The 23,007-nt window shown below is 42.9% G+C and overlaps 1 protein-coding gene across 1 annotated transcript in view; it reads left to right on the top strand.

Moving 5' to 3' along the window:
* Positions 1-23,007, top strand: part of EMCN (endomucin) — a 106,665-nt gene that overhangs the window by 44,403 nt on the left and 39,255 nt on the right. The window contains exon 7 of the mRNA XM_075285933.1: positions 21,986-22,078. Within this exon, the coding sequence (XP_075142034.1) occupies positions 21,986-22,078 (93 nt within the window). The remainder of the gene's footprint in view (positions 1-21,985; positions 22,079-23,007) is intronic.

Here is a 23,007-nt window from a genome sequence, read left to right as displayed (position 1 = left end):
CCCTTGTTTGCCTCTGTTAATGAAGTGGTTAATTGACAGCCTGCCTTTCCTGTCAACTCCAGGGGCGGGTTCTTCCTCCCTATTTAGCCTTGGTTCCCATTCACACCAGTGCTTGCTATTGCTGTGTGCATACTTGCTCCTTACTGTCCCTATTTTTGCTTGCATTCTTATCCTTGACCTTTGGCTTTCCTCACTGACTATCCTTTGGACTCCGATTTGGCACAGCATCGCTCGACTGTTACTGACCCTTGGCTAGCTGACCTCTGCTTGTTGTTGTCCGTCTTGACTCCATTTCGTGTTTCACATATCCAAGAAGGGACTGTCTTCGTGGTTGCCGCCTATTGCATAGGATAGGGCCTGGCAATAGGAAGGGTCAGTTGGGGGCTTCAGCTTAGGGCTCACTGTCTCTTGTGTCCCGTCCCAGGGTTCAAACAGTTACTGGGGAATTGCTGTTCTAGCAATTCCCTAACACCCACGTTGCGGAAACACAGCTTTTTTTGTTGAAGATTTTGTTGCGATGTTTTGCGCCAGGACTAGATTGAGCAGAAGTTAGAAGTATAAGAGCTTTCTATATATTTCTGATTCCATTTTTTGCCATTCTTGGCTTTGGCTAAAAAAAACGCAACAAAATCTGCAGCAAAAAAAGCTGCATATATATATATATATATATATATATATATATATATATATATATATATAATTGGCTATTTGTTCAGCTTCATTAAAAAACAAAAACACTTTGGAATATTCAGATTGTGTGACAAATTGGTTCACCCAGTTGTAGTAGCACGCTAGACTTCAGTTAGCTCTTTCGAATGAACTCACAATTGTTTGCAAAGTCAGACTGAGTGGTGCTAGATGTTATATACCTGTGGCAATGAGACCACATGATACACCTGAATTTACTTGTTAAGATCTGTGTCCCAATAATTTATTCCATATAGAGATGATAGATAGATAGATAGATAGATAGATAGATAGATAGATAGATAGATAGATATGATAGTCTTGGCCTTATAACTGCAATGCACCAATATGATAAAAAAAAAATTAACAGAAGTGAAGTGTGACTTGTATATAAGTATTACGGAGAGCAATGCTTATTTGCTGGTGACATAAAAGCAGTCATGCCCCAATGCATTGCTAACCTACCATTGATAATTTAACAATGCTTGCTACTTGGATGTGGAAACTCGGCTCAATCTGTGAAGAAGAGTAGGTTAAAAGGCAAAATCCTTTGCTCACTCATTAAAATGTGAGGAATCACAGTGAGTGCTGAGCTCCACCTAGAGGCCCTGTCAAAAATTAAGCATAATGCAAAAAACTAAAAGCTTACCATAGTGTTTTATTAATGTCAATAAACATGTACTTTTAATAATGGATATGTGGAGATGGTTATTCATTGCACTGTGATTGGTTAAGCAACAACCAAAAAGGCTCAGGGAAAGAAAGACGGCAAGAGGGTGAACAGGTTAAATGTCTCTTTATTTCTGTCACAAGGGTAAGGGTAAGTTCACACGGGGTTTTTTGGTCCGGAACCTGAGGGGGAGGCCTCCACAGGTTCGAGACCAAAAAGCAGGTAGCCGCAACTAAATGCCAGTGCATTGCACCAGCATCCAGTTGCGCACTCCGTTCCGGATTAGGCTCAATGAATGGGCCTAGTCCGGAGGAGGGAGTGTGTCTTCAGGCCAAATCGCGAGATGAATCAGCCTGAAAGAATGAGCATCTCGCTTCTGACCGGCTCCCATTGATTTCAATGGGAGCCGTCTTTTTGGTCAGGATTTCGAGGTGGATATGGCCTCAAAATCCTGACCAAAAAACTCAGTGTGAGCTTAGCCTAAGACAAGACTGGGCATTTAGTCATCAACTTATAGAATTCATGAATATTTGCTGCTGTACTATGAATGCACCTCAATATTAAACCAAATCCCATTTGTAGACCAATATTAAGAGACAAATATTATTGTTTGCATAATAAAAAGTTTTACAATTTTCCAATATACTTTCTGTATCAATTCCTCATGGTTTTCTAGATCTCTGCTTGTTGTCATTCACTCTGCTTTCTCCAAGTGGATAAAAATCAGTCCGTTGTCATGTTATAGACAAGGAGTAGGCAACCTTTTCTGTACGGCATGCCGATTTAAATTTAAAAAATCAAGGATGAGGTTCTTAGAGTGTATTGCAATAATTGTAAGGCTGATGAAACCTATACTAAAGTCATATAGCACAAACCATAACACAGAAGTGCTGCCACCAGATGCTTCTGGACACATGCATTTACAGCTATTTCCTGTGCTTCACCTTTAGGCCGGGGCCCCACGGGCCGGAGACGCCATGATATGCCCGTGGCGTAAAAATCGCAGTGTTTTACAGTACTTGCAAAGTGGATGGGATTTATGCGAATCCCATGCCCACTTTGCTGAAAAAATCGCAGCGCGGACACGCTGTGATTTCCAAAACCGTTGCGGTTTTGAAAATTGCAGCATGTCAATTATATCTACAGATATCTACGCCGGCGGCTTTCCCATAGATATAATTGTAACAGAAAGTCCGCAGAGGAAAACTCTGTGAACTTTCTCTTCAAAGTGCTGCAGGAAGAACCACAATGCGTTTATACCGCGGTTGTTCTCACAGAGCTTTAGCGCTGCGTTTCTGGCCTGTGGGGCCTTATCCTTAGAAGCAATAAGGGTGCATTCACACAGAGTTTTGTGGCGTTGCTTTTGCTACAATAACTCGTTTAAAGAATCAGCGCTGCAAAACAGAATCCCATGGAGTTCAATGGGTTCCATTTTACGCACAGTACACATTGAAATCAATGGGTAAAAAAGCCTCCTATTGATTTTATCCCCATAGCGACCCATAACGTACTATTACTGCATGGGTCGCATGGGGATGAGCTCTCTCCATACACGGCAGATGCCGGCTGTATAATACAGCCAGGACCTGTCACTAACAGCAGCGGTCGGTGCCCGAGCCGATCACTGCTGTTAACCCTTTACAAACTGCGGTCAAACGTGACCGCAGCGTGTAAACGGTGCAGGCGGCATGGGCGCCGTCATTTTCTGCCGATCGCCGCCCTCCTGAACGTCACAGGAGGGCGGTAATTGGTTGCTATGACAGCTGGAAGCCTATTGAAGGCTTACAGGCTTGTCCCTGCATTAGTTCTATTGCACGATAAGCAAAAGCACTGATGCAAATATTTAAAACATAACATTTATTTATATTATTTAAAAAGGTCCCTTCAAACAAGGTCCTCCTATTAAGACCATATTCATGAGTAGTCACAAATACAATAGACTCAAAAACATACACCGCTCAATTCTCACCAATGTAGCAGAGTCAAGATCCGTCTATCATATAAAGTAATTTAAAATGGTCTTACCAGGGTTGTCTCGCAGGTGGGAGAATCTGATAGGGTCAGGGGTCCAGCAAAGGATTTTTACCTGTAATGCCACCTCAAGTTAACCCTCAGAGCCCAAGTAACTCCCGCCCTGACAAGGGCAGTCCATAGCTGCCCCTATATGTCCCTGGTATAATACATATATAGATCCCTAGTCCCTACGCGTTTCCTGGCACCGTCTTGCGCCACTCATCAGGGGACTTTGAATTGCTAGGAAATATCCAAATACTACACTGTCTGCTCACAGTGGTGAGACTAGACTAGACTGACATAGTTAAGCACAGCTAACTGACTACCACATGATGTCTATGATAGCAAGGCCTTGCTATCATAGACATCATGTGGTAGTTGCTATCATAGGCCTTGCTATCATAGACATCATGTGGTAGTCAGTTAGCTGTGCTTAACTATGTCAGTCTAGTCTAGTCTCACCACTGTGAGCAGACAGTGTAGTATTTGGATATTTCCTAGCAATTCAAAGTCCCCTGATGAGTGGCGCAAGACGGTGCCAGGAAACGCGTAGGGACTAGGGATCTATATATGTATTATACCAGGGACATATAGGGGCAGCTGTGGACTGCCCTTGTCAGGGCGGGAGTTACTTGGGCTCTGAGGGTTAACTTGAGGTGGCATTACAGGTAAAAATCCTTTGCTGGACCCCTGACCCTATCAGATTCTCCCACCTGCGAGACAACCCTGGTAAGACCGTTTTAAATTACTTTATATGATGGACGGATCTTGACTCTGCTACATTGGTGAGAATTGAGCGGTGTATGTTTTTGAGTCTATTGTATTTGTGACTACTCATGAATATGGTCTTAATAGGAGGACCTTGTTTGAAGGGACCTTTTTAAATAATATAAATAAATGTTATGTTTTAAATATTTGCATCAGTGCTTTTGCTTATGTATACTATAATCTGTTGCAATTAGTGTGCTATTTTAAGATCTGATAAGCACATTATAGCTCCAATTTTGCTTTATTTGGGTTCTATTGCACAATGCCAGAGGCATCGTCTAATAGAACTGCTGCGATTTTGCTATTCACTGCAATACAGTAGTATTGCAGTGAATAGTATGAGCGATCAGACCCCCTAGGTTTCAAGGTACCTAAGGGGTCTGATCATAAATGTAAAAGAAGAGAAAAAAAGTTTTTAAAAGTATTAAAAAAAATTAAAAAATATGAAGGTTCAAATCACCCCCTTTCCCTAGATCAGATATAAAATTAAATAAAGAACATTAAACATAAACATATTAGGTATCCCCGCACTCCAAAATGCCCAAACTATTATCCCATACTGCAAACGGCGTAGCCGCAAAAAAAATAAAAATAGCCAAATAGCATTTTCTTCAACACTTTGCTTCCTATAAAAAATTGAATAAAAAGTGATCAAACCATCAGATCTTTCCCCAAATGGTATCAATAGAAATGTCATCTTATCCCTCATAAAAAGACACCACAACCAGCTCCATACATGTAAATATGAAAAAGTTACAGGTGTCAGAACATGACAACACAAATTTTTTTTTCTACTTTGCAAAGTTTTTCATTTTTTAAAAAGTATCAAACCATTAAAAATACTTTATAAATTTGGTATCACCGTGTTCGTACTGACACATATAATACAGGTAACATGTCATTTGTACCAAACAGTGAACGCTGTAAAAATTAAACCCCTTTGAAAATGGTGCAAATGAATTTTTTTGCCAATTGCACCTCATTTTGAATTTTTTTCCAGCTTCCCAGTACATTGCACAGCATATTGAATGGTGCCATTACAAAGTACAATTTGTCCTGCAAACAATAAGCCATCATGCAGCTTACACGTCATGCAACTTATGGTACACAGGTGCACAGCTCAGTCACAACACAGTAAACAGACCTCTGCCTGGTAACCAGCTATGCACCAGTGTGTATCACATGACCATGGACTGATTTTTATCTACTAGAAGTAAGCAAAATGAATGAATACTAGCAGACATCTAGGAAACTGTCAGGAATCAATAGAAAATACATCGGAAATTTGCATAACTTTTTATTGTAGAAACAATAACATTTGTCTTTGAATATTGTTCTTGAAGATAACAACCCCTTTAACTACATATACAATAAACAAAACAGTAAAAAAAAAAACCCGCACCACAAACAATATCATTGTGGCAGTTTCACTAACTCCTTCCTGCCGCAACCCTTTTTTTGATTTTTATTTATATTTCCCACCTTCCAAATGCCTTTCCTTTCTTAGAGTCAAATGAGCTCTTAAATTTTGCGAGATAAAATTATACTTCTTAATGGTACCATTTAATATTTCATATAATGTACTGAGAAGCTAGATAAAAATTTTGAATTGGATAAAATTTGAGAAACTACATTTGTGCAACGTTCTTATGGGCTTCTTTTTTTTTACGGTATTCACTGTGCAGCCACAATAACATGTCACCTGTATTCTGCAGGTCATTACAATTTTGGTTATACCAGATTTATATAGTTTTATTATGTTGTGACAACTTTAAGAAAAAAATCCAAACGTTTTAAGGGGCTGCTTAGGGTGTGTTTTTTTACGGGGCCAGATATTCTTTTTATTAATACCATTTTGGGGAATGTCTGATGTTCTGATGTCTTCTTTTTTAAATATTTTTGGGAGCTAAAACAACAAAAAAATTGCAGTTCTGCACTTTTGATTTTTTTCCTGTTATGGCATTTATCGTATGGTTAAAATAAAAGTTTGTAGTTCAGACCCAAGGATACCTAATGTGTGTGTTTTAGAGTGTTTATTTTTATATGTGATATAGAGAAAGGGGGTGATTTAAACTTTTCATTTTTTTATATATATATTTTTTTAAAGAGGACCTTTTACTTCCTCAGGCACATGTGATGTAATACACCATTAGAAAGCTGACAGTGTGCTGAATTAAGTGTACTATCAGCTTTCTGATTCTGTTCCCCTGCTGAAGAGCTATCGGTGCCATTACTGTAGCTCTTCAGTGTCAGAAGGGCGTTTCTGATAGTCTGTGAGGAACGTCCCTCCTGACAGTAGAGTCCATAGAGCTGTACTGTCAGAGGGAGCGTTCCTTACCTCCCAGCCATGACACTTAGCAGTAAACAACAACTGAGCTTAGCTGAACAACAACTTTAGGGCTAAGGCCCCACATTGTGGAAAAACTGCTGCGTTTTTTGAGCCAAAGTGGATTGAGAAGAAGGAAGAAGTATAAGTACTTCCTATATATTTCCCCTTACTTCTGTTTCTATTTTTTGAGCCACTAGGTTTGGCTAAAAAAAAAAAAAAAAAATACAGCAAAATATACAACAAAAAAGCCGTTTCCACAACTCTGTAACTCCCTGATGGGGTATTTAAAGGGTCTCTATCATTGGGAAAAGTAATTTTTAACTAATCACATCCTAGTCTTTAGAAATGCTATTCCACACCTAGCTTTAGTATGTAAATTGCCTCAGTGGTTTTTCAATAAGTCCATTTTTATTCATATGCTAATGAGTTCCCAGCAGCACTTCTCTCTGCTATTATCTCCTGTGTGCAGGCAAACAGGAAGTCATCAGCATGAGCCTGTGCTGTACACATACGTAGGAAACAATAGCAAAGATGATGCACCTAGTCTAATTAGCATATGAATAAAGACAGACATTCAAAAGCCACTGAGGCAATTTACATACTAAAGATAGGTGTGGAATTGCCTTTCTAAAGCCTATGCAAGGATGTGATTAGTTAAAAATGACTTTTCCCAATGATAGAGCCCCTTTAAAAATAAGTTGCCTTAACCAGAAACCCTTGAAATTGGACACTCTGACATGAATTTATGGAATGATTTCATAGCAAATAAAATCTCATGCGATATACTTTATATTAATGCACCCATCTATTCTAAAAAATATAAATGGGAAATGTAATATATGTCTAAGTGAGGATGTTACTCGGCCAGATTAAGAAGCACTGGCAATAACAATACTCTGCAGAGACTGACCTTTTTATTGTCATTGCAAATATTCAAGCTGCGTCTTCATCACAGTCTTAACATTTTGCTACCCTCACTCTTGTACTAATAGTCTGTGGAGATGGCAGGTCATTTGACAAGTCTTTGGCTTTATCATTTAGTAGAAGCAGAAGTGCCATAAACATAGATGACAGCAATGACTAAACTGAATGCTTGGCAGAATCGAAGTCATTGGGCTCAAACAGGAATTTTGATGCGGTATAACATTAACACATCTGAGTGACTGCGGAAATTAGCCTTTCCATAGAATAAAGGATGTACAGCTCACTCACATAGCTCAGTGATATGGTATATACTCCTTATCTATCTATCCTCCTAGAAAGCAGACAGCACTCTAAAAGGTTGTGGTAGGAAAATACCACTGTTAGTATAGCAAATGCAGTTCAGAGCCAAAGTAAGAACCAGTAAGAACCAAGAACTAGATACATTGATTAAAATAGTTAACATGGCGTTGTGTGTCCAACACCCCCTAGGCCGCACCAAGTCCAACCCCACAATGGTGTTCACCAGAGCCCCATATGGTGGGAATGGACTTGGCTGCATTGCTGGGCAGAGCGGTACGGGTCGGGAAATGTTAAACACACAGCACACCACAAATTACAGTAAACCAGACAATGAGAACTCTTACCAGCAGATGTTTTTCGAGTTGTGGTGTTGCTCCAGGGATCCAGAAGGCTGAAGCAGGTGGCAGTAGAGAGTAAATTGTAGTTATATGGTCCAGGTACTCAACAAGAGAGCAAAGCAATACAATGGTAAATACAAAGTGAACGTCAGGCAGGCCGGGTCGGTAACAGGAGCGGTAGCGAAGTACAAAGCAGAGTTCAGGTCTACAGGCAAACCAAGTTCATTAACAGGAGCAGGCACAGTATAAAATCAGGAGGCAAGGTCAAAATAAAGGGTCAAAAACACAGGCAATCAGGACAGAAGGAATGTTTACTAATAGAACTCTGAGTTCAACTGAATAGCCAGTGGCGGTCCGGAGCCAGAGACCTCCTTAAATAGGCTCTGGTCTGCTGCTAAGCCAAAACCGGAAGTCCCCTGTCCGGCTCAGGTTGAGACCAGTAACTTCTACACAACACTGCAGAGGTTCCAGCCAACCTCCCGAGACCCATAAGTGGGGACTCTGGAGCACAATGGGAAGAGGGCTGCGGTGGCTCTGGTCCTCCTCATAACACCCGCATTGCCTTATTCACCAATTTGCAGATTTTTTTTTACCATGACCTTTTAGAGCATATCTACAGTATCTATCCATCTATATTTTATACCAAGACTTCTTAGATATCTCTTATTATTGTCACAATGATAGTTTCTGATCATGAAAGTAAAGTCTAATTCTAGACCAAAGGATTGTAAGTAAACACATAAGAGTGACTCACATTAATACTTGCATTGTTGTTTAAGGTGCACCTTTATTATATACAGACATATGTTCCTTAATAGCACTTGTGCATTTGGAATTGTCTATTTGCCTTTTTCTTTGTACCATGAAGACAGAGTTCACACATTTTGTAGTAAAGAGTTGTGCATTTTTATTCTATACAATTTAATCCAAAGTCAGACTGAATAGTAGATCAATAATAGTGGACCAGTGGATTAGTCTAGTTGTCATGCTAGGGACTATGTGCTGTATGCATAAGGCTGTCATAAATATGGTGGCATAAACTGTAAGAGAAGATGATGCCATTTTCTCCAGTTTGGATGCTGATATTACTATGATAAATTTCCACCTGAATAGATTGCAGCTATATAAAGTAGTATTGTACTGTGCGATCCTCAGCCTTGCTTCTGTTCTCCATAAATCTGCAGATCTCATGCCCATCTCAGTTAATTGGTACCGTCTGTCATACATTTGCTGGTTCACTCTGCCTAAATAATTGCCTGGTTCTGAAAACTGTCAATACAAAATGTTTTTTACTCGACACTTTGGTCAGTTGTTCTTTTCTCTCTTTACAATGATTTTTACAAACTATGACAGGTTCTTTGAAGTCATTTTGGATAGTTTGCTGCACTAAGAGAAGAAGTTAATTTATATATGTAATGACAGACAAGAATATGTGTAATGCTTGTCCAATGTTAGAGTCCAAATGTGCCAGGATTTTTATGTGTCGGAGTCTGGACATTAATGCCAGCAGCAAACTATCTCTTGCCAGGAGCTGAAAAATAGACTTTCCTCTTATAATCTATATTACCGGTAAAGCTAAGCAATATCATACAAGGGAACAGAGGTGAAGCTCTAAGGCTTAGTTCACACGTAAATAACGTGTGGCTTATTTTGGCACCGGAAAAAAATTAGGAAGCGTTTTTTTGACCTTGGCACGCTTTTTGTGGAGCGTTTTTTTTGTAAAAACCACTGCCAGGCGGTTTTCCGATCCTTTAAGAGAATGGGCCGCAAAAAGCACGTTGCGTTTTTTACCGTGCGTTTTTTTGCAAAAAAACGAGCGGTAAAAAACGCTTCCCATTCACTTCTATTGCTTTCTTCAGGTGGAAAACGCCTGAAGAAAGGTCATGTCGCTTCTTTTTCTCTGCTAGCAGAAAAAAAAAAGCTAGCAGTCTACATAGACTAACATTGTATGGAGGAGGATTATGACGTGGATTCTGCTGTCAAAATCCTCCTCCATGTCCCCGTGTGAACTAGTCCTAATTCCTAGTTACCATCCACCCATTGAGGTGTGAAGATTGCAGAACCATTACATGCACAAAGATACTAAAGTCCAAAAATAAGCTTCTTTTACTAATATAGCTGTAAAAATAAAATCTTCCAGTAATTTCAGTTGTATCTCAGGCCAAAATAGAACTTAATGCCTAGTTTATGAAATACCAGAATTGCTTCATACAGGGAATAAACTATAAATGGCATTACTGCTACAATTTTGTGACTAACACATGACACTAAAGTGTCCTGTACATGGCGCTATTGTGACTCTGTTATGAGCAGTACCATTATAAAGCTGCCATAGAGATACATGGGATCGTTACCGCCATATGCCTCCAATTACAATAAAAGAAAAGTGGCATGCTTTATTGGATGCTTTATGATGGACTGGGACCCCATAAGCTCACCAGAGTACTGGTGGACTAGTGAATAGAAGTCATGATCGACCCATTCTACATGTATATGCTAGATGTTTCCATCGTTAGAATAAGTCCACCAGTTAAGTGTCCATTTGGTATATTGAACAATGCTTCCTTCCATGTCCAGACAAATACTACCCAATGGTGTGCTATCGTTAGCGACTATTTCCTAGCTATTGGTGGGCAGTCCAGCTGGGTTCTTTTTTAATCCAGCCTTTTGATCCCCAGTTGTCATATTTGCATTTCATAAATGTGATTCCTTATCTTGGGATCATAGCTGCAGACGCAAGAAAAAGTAACTGAATATGGGATTGGGAATTTAAGCAGTATGAAGAAAATGTCCTTGCATGCTTAACCCCTTCCCGCCGATGGCATTTTTTGATTTTCGTTTTTCGTTTTTGACTCCCCTCCTTCTAAACACCATAACTTTTTTATTTCTCCGCTCCCAGAGTCATATGAGGTCTTAATTTTTGCGGGACAATTTTTTCTTCATGATGCCACCATTAATTATTCTATATAATGTACTGGGAAGCAGGAAAAAAATTCAGAATGGGGTGGATTTGAAGAAAAAATGCATTTCTGCGACTTTCTTACGGGCTTTGGTTTTACGGCGTTCACTGTGCAGCCAAAATGACATGTCCCCTATATTCTGTGTTTCGGTATGGTTCCAGGGATACCAAATTTATATGGTTTTATTTACATTTTGACCCCTAAAAACAATTCCAAAACGGTGTTAAAAAAATTTTTTTCTAAAAGTCGCCATATTCCGACGGCCGTAACTTTTTTATACATAGGTGTACGGGGATGCATAGGGTGTCTTTTTTTGCGGGGCCGGGTGTACTTTTTAGTTCTACCATTTTCGGGAAATGTTATTGCTTTGATCACTTTTTATTCAAATTTTTATCAGAATTAAAACAGTGAAAAAACGGCGGTTTGGCACTTTTGACTATTTTTCCTGCTACGGCGTTTACCGAACAGGAAAAATATTTTTATAGATTTGTAGAGCGGGCGATTTCGGACGCGGGGATACCTAACATGTATATGTTTCACAGTTTTTAACTACTTTTATATTTGTTCTAGGGAAAGGGGGGTGATTTGAACTTTTAATACTTTTTATATTTTTTTATATTTTTTTTTACTTTTTTTTTTTTTTTTTTTTTTTTTTTTTTGCATTTATTAGACCCCCTAGGGGTGTTGAACCCCAGGGGGTCTGATCACTAATGCAATGCATTACAATGCTAATGCATTGCAATGCATTGCAAAAAATCATCATCTCTTTTGCAGGCTGTATACACCAGCCTGCAAAAGAGAGAATTTGCAGACTGGCTGGGAGCCCTTAACAAGGCTCCCGGCTGTCATGGCAACGGGGGGTCGGCCCTGGAGCATGCTCCAGGAGCCGGCGATCCCTGCCAAAATGGCGGCGCCCATGCGCCGCCGGGAAAATGGCGCCTCCGGCGCCTTTGACAGCAGCGCCGGAGGGGTTAATGCCTCCGATCGGTCCGGGGACCGATCGGAGGCATTAGAGCCGGTTGTCTACTGCTTAAAGCAGTAGACACCCGGCGGCTATGACGGCCGCCCGGCTCCCGGGCGGTCGCCATAGTTACAGACCCGACACGCGCCGTACTATTACGGCGCATGTCGGGAAGGGGTTAAAAAAACTATCAGCAACTTGGTATAGTTTAATAGAAACATATCTAAATGCACAAGTTTGCAATTATTGTGAGATATCTAAGGTATGTTGCCTTGTGAAAATGCGATTTTTCTGCCAAAAAAAAAGCTAGCGCAAATCAAAATTAAATGAGAAGTATATGCAAAATGGCAACCGTTCTCTTAATCTCTGATTCCATTTAGCAGAAGTGTGTACAGACAAGTAGAATTTTCATAAACTTTATTCACGCATAAATCACAGATGACTGCCTGCCAGGTTGTAAAATATCTAGTAGAATATGAAATGCGCTGGGTATTTTACCATACTGTGGGGTTTTGTAGTCACACTTTGATTTATGTTTGTATAAAAGACTGTTTTATGCAAATACATATCCATATGTGTGCACTCCTCTACTGAGCACAAAAAATGTGAATAACCCAAGACATAAATGTTCCCTGGCTGTCTATGAAAACTCAGCCTGACTGCAGATGAATATAGCCAGCATCTAGTGAGAAAACTCTGAAAAATGTATGCATGCAGGTGTAGAGCTGAGTCTTTTCATGAGAGTGAAATCCTGTACACTTGAATTGAAGAAAAAGTTGTATTTCTACCCAAGTGAATTGACCAGTATGCGCCAACATTGGGAATGTGTGGAAGAGACTTCGGATAGGATTTTCGTTGAGACATGCTTGAATGCCCAGAAGGATTCAGCCAATGTTGAAAGTAAAAGATGGATTTGCAAAATACTAACAAAATAATAAAAACTTTAAAAAATTTAGGAACAAAACAAGAATCTGCATAACTGATCATATGCTAAATAGTTGCAAGTTAAATATATGTATGAGATAGCCAAGATGATTGTGTAGAAAATGATGGTAGTCTCATGTATGAAGCTGTAGTAGATGGTGAGATGGAGCCTGAAAGTCCAAACTTGAAAACATTGTTACCCTTTTGCTTGTCAGTGTTTATTAATCACAAACCTCATTAACCACTTCAGTACCGGGCCAATTTGTGGTCCAGGACCAGACACATTTTAGGTTTATTTTGTATGTGCGGTTTTGAGGGCTATAACATTTTTCTCATACGTCTCATTCCAATAATTTCTGCATCTTTTTTCGGGGACACATAGGTCTTTATTTTTATGTTGTTTTTATTTTCGAATGTGTTTTAATTTTTTTTATATCCGGGAAAATATAAACAAAATAGGAGGGAAATTGTGTCTGGTTTTCACTTTTGGTTTTTTTAAATTCATTTAATAACACAAAGTGCAACTGAAAAATTTTATAAAATAGTTTTTCCTCTCCGTTACGGTAATTTTTATTTTGTATGGTGTTGTCGGGGGTGGGGCTATAACCTTTAATAACGGCATTTTATTGGTGTGTTATTTTACTTATTTTTTAAATAATTTAAAAAAAAAATTTAAAAAAACTTTTTTATTAATTTTTTTAATATTTTTTTTTTTCAGATGGTGTCCCCATAAGGTCATAAGAGACCTTTGGGGACATCTGATCACTTTTTTTTGTATTAGAGGCTGATTTTCCCTGCAATTGGGGCTGGTACATTTAGCCCCAGTTGCAGGAGGAATACAGCCTCCTGCACGCTGCTACACAGTATACAGAGCTGATCTGGGTCCTGTAGGACCCAGCAGCTCTTGCAAGACACTGATCCTGGCAGATAACGTGACCGCCGGGTCAGAGGGCGGCTGCATGATGGCGGTACCCATAGCTGTGTATACAGCGCTCAATAAGTGCTGTATACACAGCGATCGAGAAGGCAGCGACGGGAATAAACCTTTCGTGTCTTCTCTCTGGGAGCTCCGGCTGAAGTTACAGCCAGCTCCCAGTTTCAGCAATTGCACGATTTCGTGCAGCTGCTGTGTTCTGGCAGGACGTACCGGCACGTACTGTCAGTACAAGGCAACCACTTCCCGGATGTATATAGTCTATGGGCGGTCCGGAATTGGTTAAGAGAGACATGATGTCACATAACCTGTTGTCAATTTGGTGGCACTGTCCACTTTTTAGACAGAGATGTGGATTTGAGTTGTTATATTATGTGATGGGGGTCTTAAAATTTTTCTTTGCACCAGTTCATAGAAAAAGTAGCCTAGAGTTGTAAAAGGCACAACTGTTGACCACTAATCTAAATACCCTCCTACTTTCTAAATAACAAAATTAATCAAAAATGTATGGTTACCCATATCTCTGGGCCTGTCATATCCCCACCCACCCCATTATACTTACCCTCCATGCTTCTTCCTGTGAGATGGTGTCTCTCCAAGTGTTGCTGTTCGCACTTCTGCCGATAAATCTACCTCTACTGCCCACCCACGCCTGGGCAGTAGAGGTGGATCATCACTGCAGAGAACAGGGCAGCGCTGGAGAAGAGCATGCATAGACAGAAACAGTAAAGGAGGAAGAACTGTGGAGGGTAAGTATATAATATGGGTCGGGTGTTGGACTGAGTAGGTAGGGAAGAGCAGGAAAGCTAGAGAGAGAGGGAGGGGATGTATGGGAGGGGGGGGAGTGATGAAGGGGGAGGGAGCTGAACCATGTAAACAAATGCAGGAGATACCAGAGACACCCAGAAAACACTCAAAACACAGCTAAAGGTGTATGGGTTCATTTATTAACCCATTAATAGCACTAACAGGCATTTTTTTAAAAAATTTTGCCCGGAAGTCGCTTTAAAGGGATTCTATCACTCACACACAATTTTTTCTAGGTACCACATCAGAATAGCCTTAAGAAAGGCTATTCTTCTTCTACCTTTCATTGTCTTCTCCGCGCAAGCATTTGCCTACAATCCCATGTATACATGAAAATTAGCTCTCTCGCAGCACCGGGGGCGGGCCCCAGCGCTCAAACAGCACTGGGGGCGTCCCCAATGCTATGAGAGAACTCTATCCAGCGCCGCCTCCATCTTCGTCAGCAGCGTCCTCTTCATCCTCTTCTTCTGGCGGTGGCTGGTAACTTCTAGGCCTCAGGCATTGGGCAGAGTACAAAATGGCCTGTACAAAAAATATAGAGGAAAGCTGTTCCAGGAAAAAGACACGGAGGAACTCCTTCCATCCGGAAAAAAAAACAAAAAACGGTTTAATCTCCAGAGGCGATAATGGAAGATTATGAATGATAATCTGTTTTCCCTTAGCCCAAACAGCAGCACAACTGGGGTATTTCTGCCCCTGTGAGCTGTTAGGACAGGTGGAACTTTTAATTAACTAACAGCTTTAACCCCCTATAAGAGGCCGCAAGACCTCCTCCCCCCTGTGTTAGTATCAAAGTATACAAATACAAATACAATATATACAATGACAAGGATCTGGGAGGGAGCCTTGTGCTGCTGTTTGGGCTAAGGGAAAACAGATTATCATTCATAATCTTCCATTCCCCCCACGCCCAACTAGCAGCACAACTGGGGATTTAGCAAGTATCGCTATTACCCTAGGGTGGGTGATCCTGGCAGGCTGATGCCAAGACAGACTGTCCAAACGCTGTGGAATCCGCCGCACGCCAATCCAGCCTGTAGTGCCTGGCGAAGGTCAGCTGTGAACTCCAGGAAGCAGCGGCACATATCTATTCCAAGGAAAGGGAACGTCTTTCTGCCCAGGATGTTGCCACCGCTCTGGTGGCGTGGGCACAGACAAACTCAGGTACCGGAAGGTCTTGAGCATGCAGGGAGCAGGTGATGGCCTCCTTGATCCATTTTGACAGAGTCACCTTCGATGCTTTGACACCTCTATTGTGGCCAAACACATTGATCAGCAGATTTTCTGATCTCCAGAAGGAGGCTGTGCGGTCCAGGTAGATCCGTAGTGATCTGACCAAGTCCAGCTTGTGCATCTTCTCTTCCCACTTGGAAGTGGGGGAGGGAAAGAAGGCCGCTAAAGAAATTACCTGGTTGATATTCTGAAGTGAAGGTACCTTTGGCAAGAATCCTGGAACAAACCTCAGCTGTACCCTGTCTGAGAAAAAGGTTATAAAGGGTTCCGAGGCCGCTAAGGCCTGTAGTTCTCCAACCCTTTTGGCGGAGGTTATTGCCAACAGAAAGGTAACCTTGTATGATAGGTACTTCCAATCCACCTCAGATAAAGGTTCAAAGGGGGGAGCACAGAGCCCCTGTAGAACTGCAGCCAGATCCCACCGAGGGACTGGAGGTTGTACCTGGGGTCGGAGCCTGGCGGCCCCTCTTAGGAACTGCTTGATTAGAGGATCTTGTGATAGCCGAGTCTCCAGGAGAGCGGACAGAGCTGAAACTTGAACCTTCAGGGTGGCTGGTGATAGCCCCCTCTCTAGGCCGTCTTGTAGGAATTCCACAATTGAATTTCTGTTGGAGTTGCGCTGGTTCTCCTCACATCAGCCTCGGAATATTCGGGCGATCCTCTGATAGCTCCGGTTAGTAGATTCCGCTCTTGAATGGGCTAGTGTCCTTAGCGCTCCCTGGGACAATCCTCTATCTCCACATACGGCGCGGTTAACCTCCAGGCAGTGAAGTTGAACCTGTCCAGGTCCTGGCAGAGCTGTCTGTTTAGAGTTACCAGGTTGTGGACTGATGGAAGCCTCCAGTAGATCCCTCGACTCATCAGAATGAGGTGGGTAAACCATGCCCTTTTTGGCCAGAACGGCATGATCACTATTGCCGACGTCTGGTCCTGCCTGAGTTTCGCCAATACCCTCGGAATCATCGGAATGGGAGGAAAAACGTATGCCAGTTTGAACCTCCAAGGTATTGACAGGGCATCCACCGCCAAAGGGTTGTCTTCCCGGTACAGGCAGCAAAACCTTGATACTTTGGCGTTGTATTGGGTGGCCATCAGATCCATCTCGGGGAGACCCCACATCTCGGTAAGATGGTGAAAGATTTCCGGATCCAGGGACCATTCGCCTGACGTCACCAGGCCTCTGCTGAGCTGATCCGCAAGGATGTTCAAGCGACCTCGGATGTGAACTGCCGACAACTGGGACAGATTCTTTTCTGCCCAGGCAAATATTAGGTTGGTCACCTGCAGGAGAGAGGGGGATCTGGTTCCCCCTTGTTTGTTGATGTAGTGAACTGCTGTTAAGTTGTCCGTCCTTATCTTCACAGCTTGTCCCTGCAGGTGAGGTGCAAACGCCAGAAGTGCACGGTGAACTGCCGTAAGCTCGCGCCAATTGGACGAGCGTGTTTTCTCCAGACGATTCCATGTACCTTGTACTGGGGTCTCCCCTAGATGCGCTCCCCATCCTGTGAGGGAGGCATCTGTAGTCAACAGGATCCAGGAGGTCTGGACCGTGGACTTCCCGTCTTGGAGATGAGACCACCAAGCCAGTGATCGATGGCTACTGATGGATAACTGGATAGGCTTCTGAAGTCCTGAAGGACTGTGGTTCCAGACTCTCAAGATCTCGCTTTGTAACAGGCGCATGTGCCACAGGGCCCAGGGGACTGCCTCGATGGTGGCAGACATGAGACCTAGGACTTTCATGGCCGTCCTGATAGTAACCTTCCGGGTAATGGATAGGTGATGAGCCGCTCGACCAATCTTCTCCTTGCGAGGAGAGGGCAGGGAGATCGTCATACTGAGAGAGTCCAAGATGAATCCCAGGAACTGGATCCGGGTTGATGGAACCACTACTGACTTCTGCCAGTTTACTAGCCAGCCCAGCTCGTTTAGTAAAGCCACTGTGGTCTCTAGTTGTGTGGCGAGAACCTCCTTTGACCGGGCTTTTAGGAGCCAGTCGTCTAGATATGGAACTATAAAGACCCCTTGGAGGCGCAGGGCGGCTGCGACCGGAGCCACTACCTTTGTGAAGGTGTGGGGGGCCGAGGATATGCCGAATGGGAGAGCCATAAACTGGAAATGAGACAACTTTCCATTTAGGTACACAGCAATCCTTAGGAATCTCCTGTGGGCTGGAAAAATGGGTACGTGGAAGTATGCGTCCCTTAGGTCCAAGGTAACGAAGTGATCTCCGGGCTGCAGGAAGGGGAGCACCGATCTGATGGTTTCCATCCGGAACCGTACCTTGTGGATGAATTGATTCAGGTATCTGAGATCGATGATCATCCGCCATCCGCCTGACGACTTGGGAACTAAGAAGACCGGAGAGTAGACGCCTTGGCCGCGTTCTGTAAGAGGAACCAGTTCCAGCGCAGCTTTGTCCACGTACTCCTGAACGGACTTCTCTAGATGAACTTGTTTGGTGCCCTGAAAAGGGCGAGTTGTTATAAATTTCTCTGCCGGATGAGAGATGAAGCTTATTTTGTATCCTTCCTGGATCAGTTGTAAGACCCAGGGGTCCTGAATATGAAGAATCCAGGCGGCCGAATGATGGAAAAGCCGGCCGCCTACAGCTGCGGGGGCGCGGGGAAGAGAGGTCGGATAGTCAGAAGGATGAGCGCTTCTGCTGGTCACGGGAGGCACCACGACCTCTCCCTCTGGCCTGGGGGCCGGAGCGTCTCTGGCCTCGAGAACCTCTTCTGGAAAATCCGCGGCCCTGAAAGGAAGGTCTTCCGCTGCTGGAGGGTTGAGGAAGGTTCTTCCCCTTGGAATCCGCGAGGCCTTCCATAATTCGGTCCAATTCCCTACCGAATAGCCTTCCAGGCTCGAAGGGGAGGGCACACAGATTAAATTTGGAGGCATTATCGGCTCTCCATGGCTTCAGCCATAATGGGCGTCTGGTCGCGGTGGAAAGCGCCATTGCCCTAGAAGCCAGCTTAGTTTGGTAAAAGGTAGCCTCTGATAGGTGGTCTCCGGTGTCAATGTCCCTAGCCAGGGAAGACAACTCAGCCCGAAGGCCTGACACCACCTCGCTAGCGGAGATGCCCACCGAAGCCTGGGCGGAGGAGGCTGCATATATCCGCCTCAGGGAGCCCTCGACGCGGCGGTCCATAGGATCCTGCAGATTCGATCCGTCTTCCGACGGCACCACCGTGCGCTTAGATAGCTTAGCCACGGCCATATCCACTTTGGGGGGGAACCCTCAGGTTCCCTGCTGGGATTCGGCAATGGGGAACAAGGATCTAAAGCGTTTAGTGGAGTTAAACGCTTTTTCCGGCTGTCTCCATTCAGCCTCCATCTTTCGGACTAAATCTGAATTTGCCCTGAAGGATCTGGATCTTCTGCTGGATCCTTCCCCGCTCTCACGGTCCCTTGACCGGATGGTCTTGAGCAGCCTTGGCATCTTTTCCAATGGAAATATAGATTTCTCCGCTTCCTCGGATTCCTCCTCTGAATCCACCTCCCCAATATGGAGATCCTCCAAAGGGGGGAGAGAGAGCTCACTGGGCTCTACTCGAGGTCTTTTTGCCATGTGGGAGATGGTATCTTTAACTTCTCTCATGGACTGATGAACGAAGTCTTTTACCCAGCCGACCACATCACGCAGGGGGGTATCCTCTGATGGGGGGCCTCTGCATCCATGGCAATATCTATATTCATATCCGTCGGGTAAGGGAATCCTGCATTTACCGCAGGATAAATGCTTCCTCTTGGAAGTCGTCTTACCCCGGGAAGGGAGCACGGAGGATGAAGAGGAGGACATGCTAAGGAGAAAGCAAATACCAAGTTATTCAGGCTCCATATAAGTAACCAGGTTTGCCCGCCCCTCCCCCCCTGCCAAACCTGAAACAATACGGTTAACCACCACAATGTGCTTGAGGGACAAACCGACAGCTTGAGCACCCAGAGAGTGAGCAAGCAAAGCAGTGATGACAGGGGGGAGTTTAAATAAGCCGGGCAAACCAAGAGGGGCGGGGTTTACGATGAGGCCCCGCCCCCTCACTACAGAGACGCGAATCTTGTCCAAACAGGGCCCCTGGAAACTGGACACGACCAGGAGGAGACCTGAATACTCCCCCCCTCACCACCAGCAAGGGAGGGGGGAGAAAATAGCACAAAAAACCGCAGTTAGCGGTGACCGACGGCCGGAGAACTGCGCATGCGCGGCAAACCCGGAAGCGGAAGTCCACCCCCCGGGAACACTGCCGCGCACTACAGTTCCCCTTCGCCGCCGGAGAAGAGAAGTTCCACCCCGCCTCCTGACCCGCCGAAGTGCCGGCAGACGCGCGCCGGCACAGGGGGAGGATGAGAACACCCCGGACGGGAGGAGACAAGGAGAGGAGGTAAGAAGCTGAAGATCGGAGGGAGAGGTGCCCCCTGTAAGAGGTTGCAACACCTCTCCCCCCCCCCCCCCCCGCCACCTGTCCTGTCCGCACAGGACAGAAAAAAACACAGGGGGGAGGTCTTGCGGCCTCTTATAGGGGGTTAAAGCTGTTAGTTAATTAAAAGTTCCACCAGTCCTAACAGCAACAGGGGCAGAAATACCCCAGTTGTGCTGCTGGTTGGGCGTGGGGGGAATGCTTCTTCACTGTAAGAACTGTGTATCTGTTTAATAGTCTACCCAAAGAGCTGGTCACAACAGTAACAGCTTCAAAAATGGCTAGACGCTTATGAAAATGTATAGCTTTATTTCCTTCACTCATGCCACTTCCAATTCCTTGGTTGAACTTGACGGACGGGTCTGTGTTCAGCCTAACTATGTAACACTCCACTTTCTATTTCTAACACATTAATATTGGCACATGAATATGATGTTTCCACAGCAGAAAACTGTAAAGCACACTACTATATTTGCCCCCTTTATTTTTAGAATCCATGCTTTCTTACACTTTGTTACTACAAGACTATAATGAATTACTAACCAGTTAACTTTTCGAAAGATGAAAATTGTTGGTCAAAATTTTGTTCTATTAAAGCATAATAATGAAATGTATTCTATAGAATATTCACTAATTGGGGAGTCTTTTCTCCAGCATATGAAATGACATCCAAAATATGAGTTCACCTCTCCCCTGATACTACATGCAGAGCTGTGCTCCTCATTACATAGTGAGAAGAGCCGCTCTCCTAAATGTAAAATGGGGTCATTGATTATTTGTGAGAAAAGCAACAATTCTTTTTTCCCTTGTTTTGAAACTTTCATTGTAACAAATTTTTACATAACCCATGAACTTAAATCTAAAGCTTACAAGGCAAGGCAGACATAAAAGTACTATGTCAGTAAATGTTGCTATACTAAGCTTGTTTGTTTGATGTGATACAATGGATGATCAATGTATGGGGCAATATTAGTAAAAAAAAAAAAAAGGAAAATGTTTGTTTTGGTACCGTGTTAGCCAGTGGTTATAAAATATAAAAAACAAAAAAAACTTTGCAAGTCTTCAGTAGGTGATACCTTTTTTAATGGCTAACTCATAATGATGACAGAATATGACGTTTCGAAGCTTCCTCTGAGCTTCTTCTTCAGATATAACTAAAAACACCTTCTCAGGTGTTTTTAGTTATATCTGAAGAAGAAGCTCAGAGGAAGCTTCGAAACGTCATATTCTGTCATCATTATGAGTTAGCCATTAAAAAAGGTATCACCTACTGAAGACTTGCAAAGTTTTTTTTGTTTTTTATATAAAAAAAAAAAGGGAATTTATATACTGGAGGATACATGTACGTGACTACGACTCCATTCACTGCCCTCAGTGAGCCCAGACTACAAAACAGACAAGTATAGAACCTGTCCTGAGTGTTGCCCCAGGTTTACTGCCATACACAGGCCTGTGATAAGGGAATGTGTATGTGGCCATAGAAATGAATGGGTCAGTTTTCTAGCCATGAAAAATACAACCAGCACACTGACAGTTATGTGAATGTAGCCTAAACGTGGTGAAATAACTACATAATAAAAGTGGCTATACTAGGCACAGCAAATCTAGTAGTAGAGATATCAACTAAAGCTATATTGTATATTTATCCATGATTATTATGTGTATACCCAACACTCAAATCTATAACTTCATAAAGTACATTTACATTTTGCTTTACAGATGGAACGATTGAAGTGAACACCACGGTCAGTCAGGACAATATTCTTAAAAGTCCAGAGGTTTCTTCTGATAAAATACCAACAAAACATAAAGGTCAGTATTCAACTACCATCATGAAATAGAAGACTGCACGGGACAAGACATAAGCCTAACTATAGGTGTCCAAACACATTTTATGAATACTCAGGCACCTTGTAAAGTTAAGATATCTGAAGGGTTATTGCTGGGCAGTAAGTTCTAACACCATATCATTCTTCATATTCTTCATATATGCTGTCCTATCAGTTTTTCTGCTGCTAACAATCACATTGTGGCTGCAGCACATTTTACATTTGTCTCTGAGGCAGAGCCCTGTACAATAAGGAGTAGTCTGCCCTATTCACTACTAAAACTAGTTTACATGTAATTGTGCCAAGATAAAACTGTACAATAGCAAACATATAGCTGAGAAAAGCCCAAGTGACCATTATATAGGAGATCAGGAACACTGAACTGTAAATATAGGGCAAATACATACAGGTATTACAGAGGAAAAGAGCTATCTATGAGCACTGTCAGGAAAGTGGTTTACAGTCTGTGAATAATATCCCATCTGTAATCTCACAAGCAGTCAGAAGTAGATATAAGTACACAGAAGACTTTTCTAATATTGTAAGATGAGAGATTTGCAGACTGTTCAGTCCTTTTCACAGAGAAAGCAGTTTGCTGAAGTGCTGTGAGGAGTATCAGCCTGTCCCATCCACATTCACGGTGCAAGAGAGAAAGAACATCTCTTCCACTCTGTAACATCCTTGTCCGTTCAGACTTCTGCACCATCCGCCGCCACATGATACGGCGCAGGAGGTGTGTCCACTTATGATCCGCTGCTCCTGGGCCTCTTGTTGTATTCTGTTTTAGCACAGCTGAGAGTTTGTTTCATTGTATCAGTCCAGTCAGTAGTTCCCTTTGGATCTCTAACATTTGTTGCTTCATGATTGACAGTTCATCTTCCAATCACTTCGGGAGAGGATTCTGGGCTTCCC

The sequence above is a fragment of the Leptodactylus fuscus genome, chromosome 1, assembly GCF_031893055.1.
Source record: "Leptodactylus fuscus isolate aLepFus1 chromosome 1, aLepFus1.hap2, whole genome shotgun sequence".
NCBI lineage: Eukaryota > Metazoa > Chordata > Amphibia > Anura > Leptodactylidae > Leptodactylus > Leptodactylus fuscus.
Note: the sequence above shows the minus strand (reverse complement) of the source record. Positions and strands in the feature narration are given on the sequence as shown.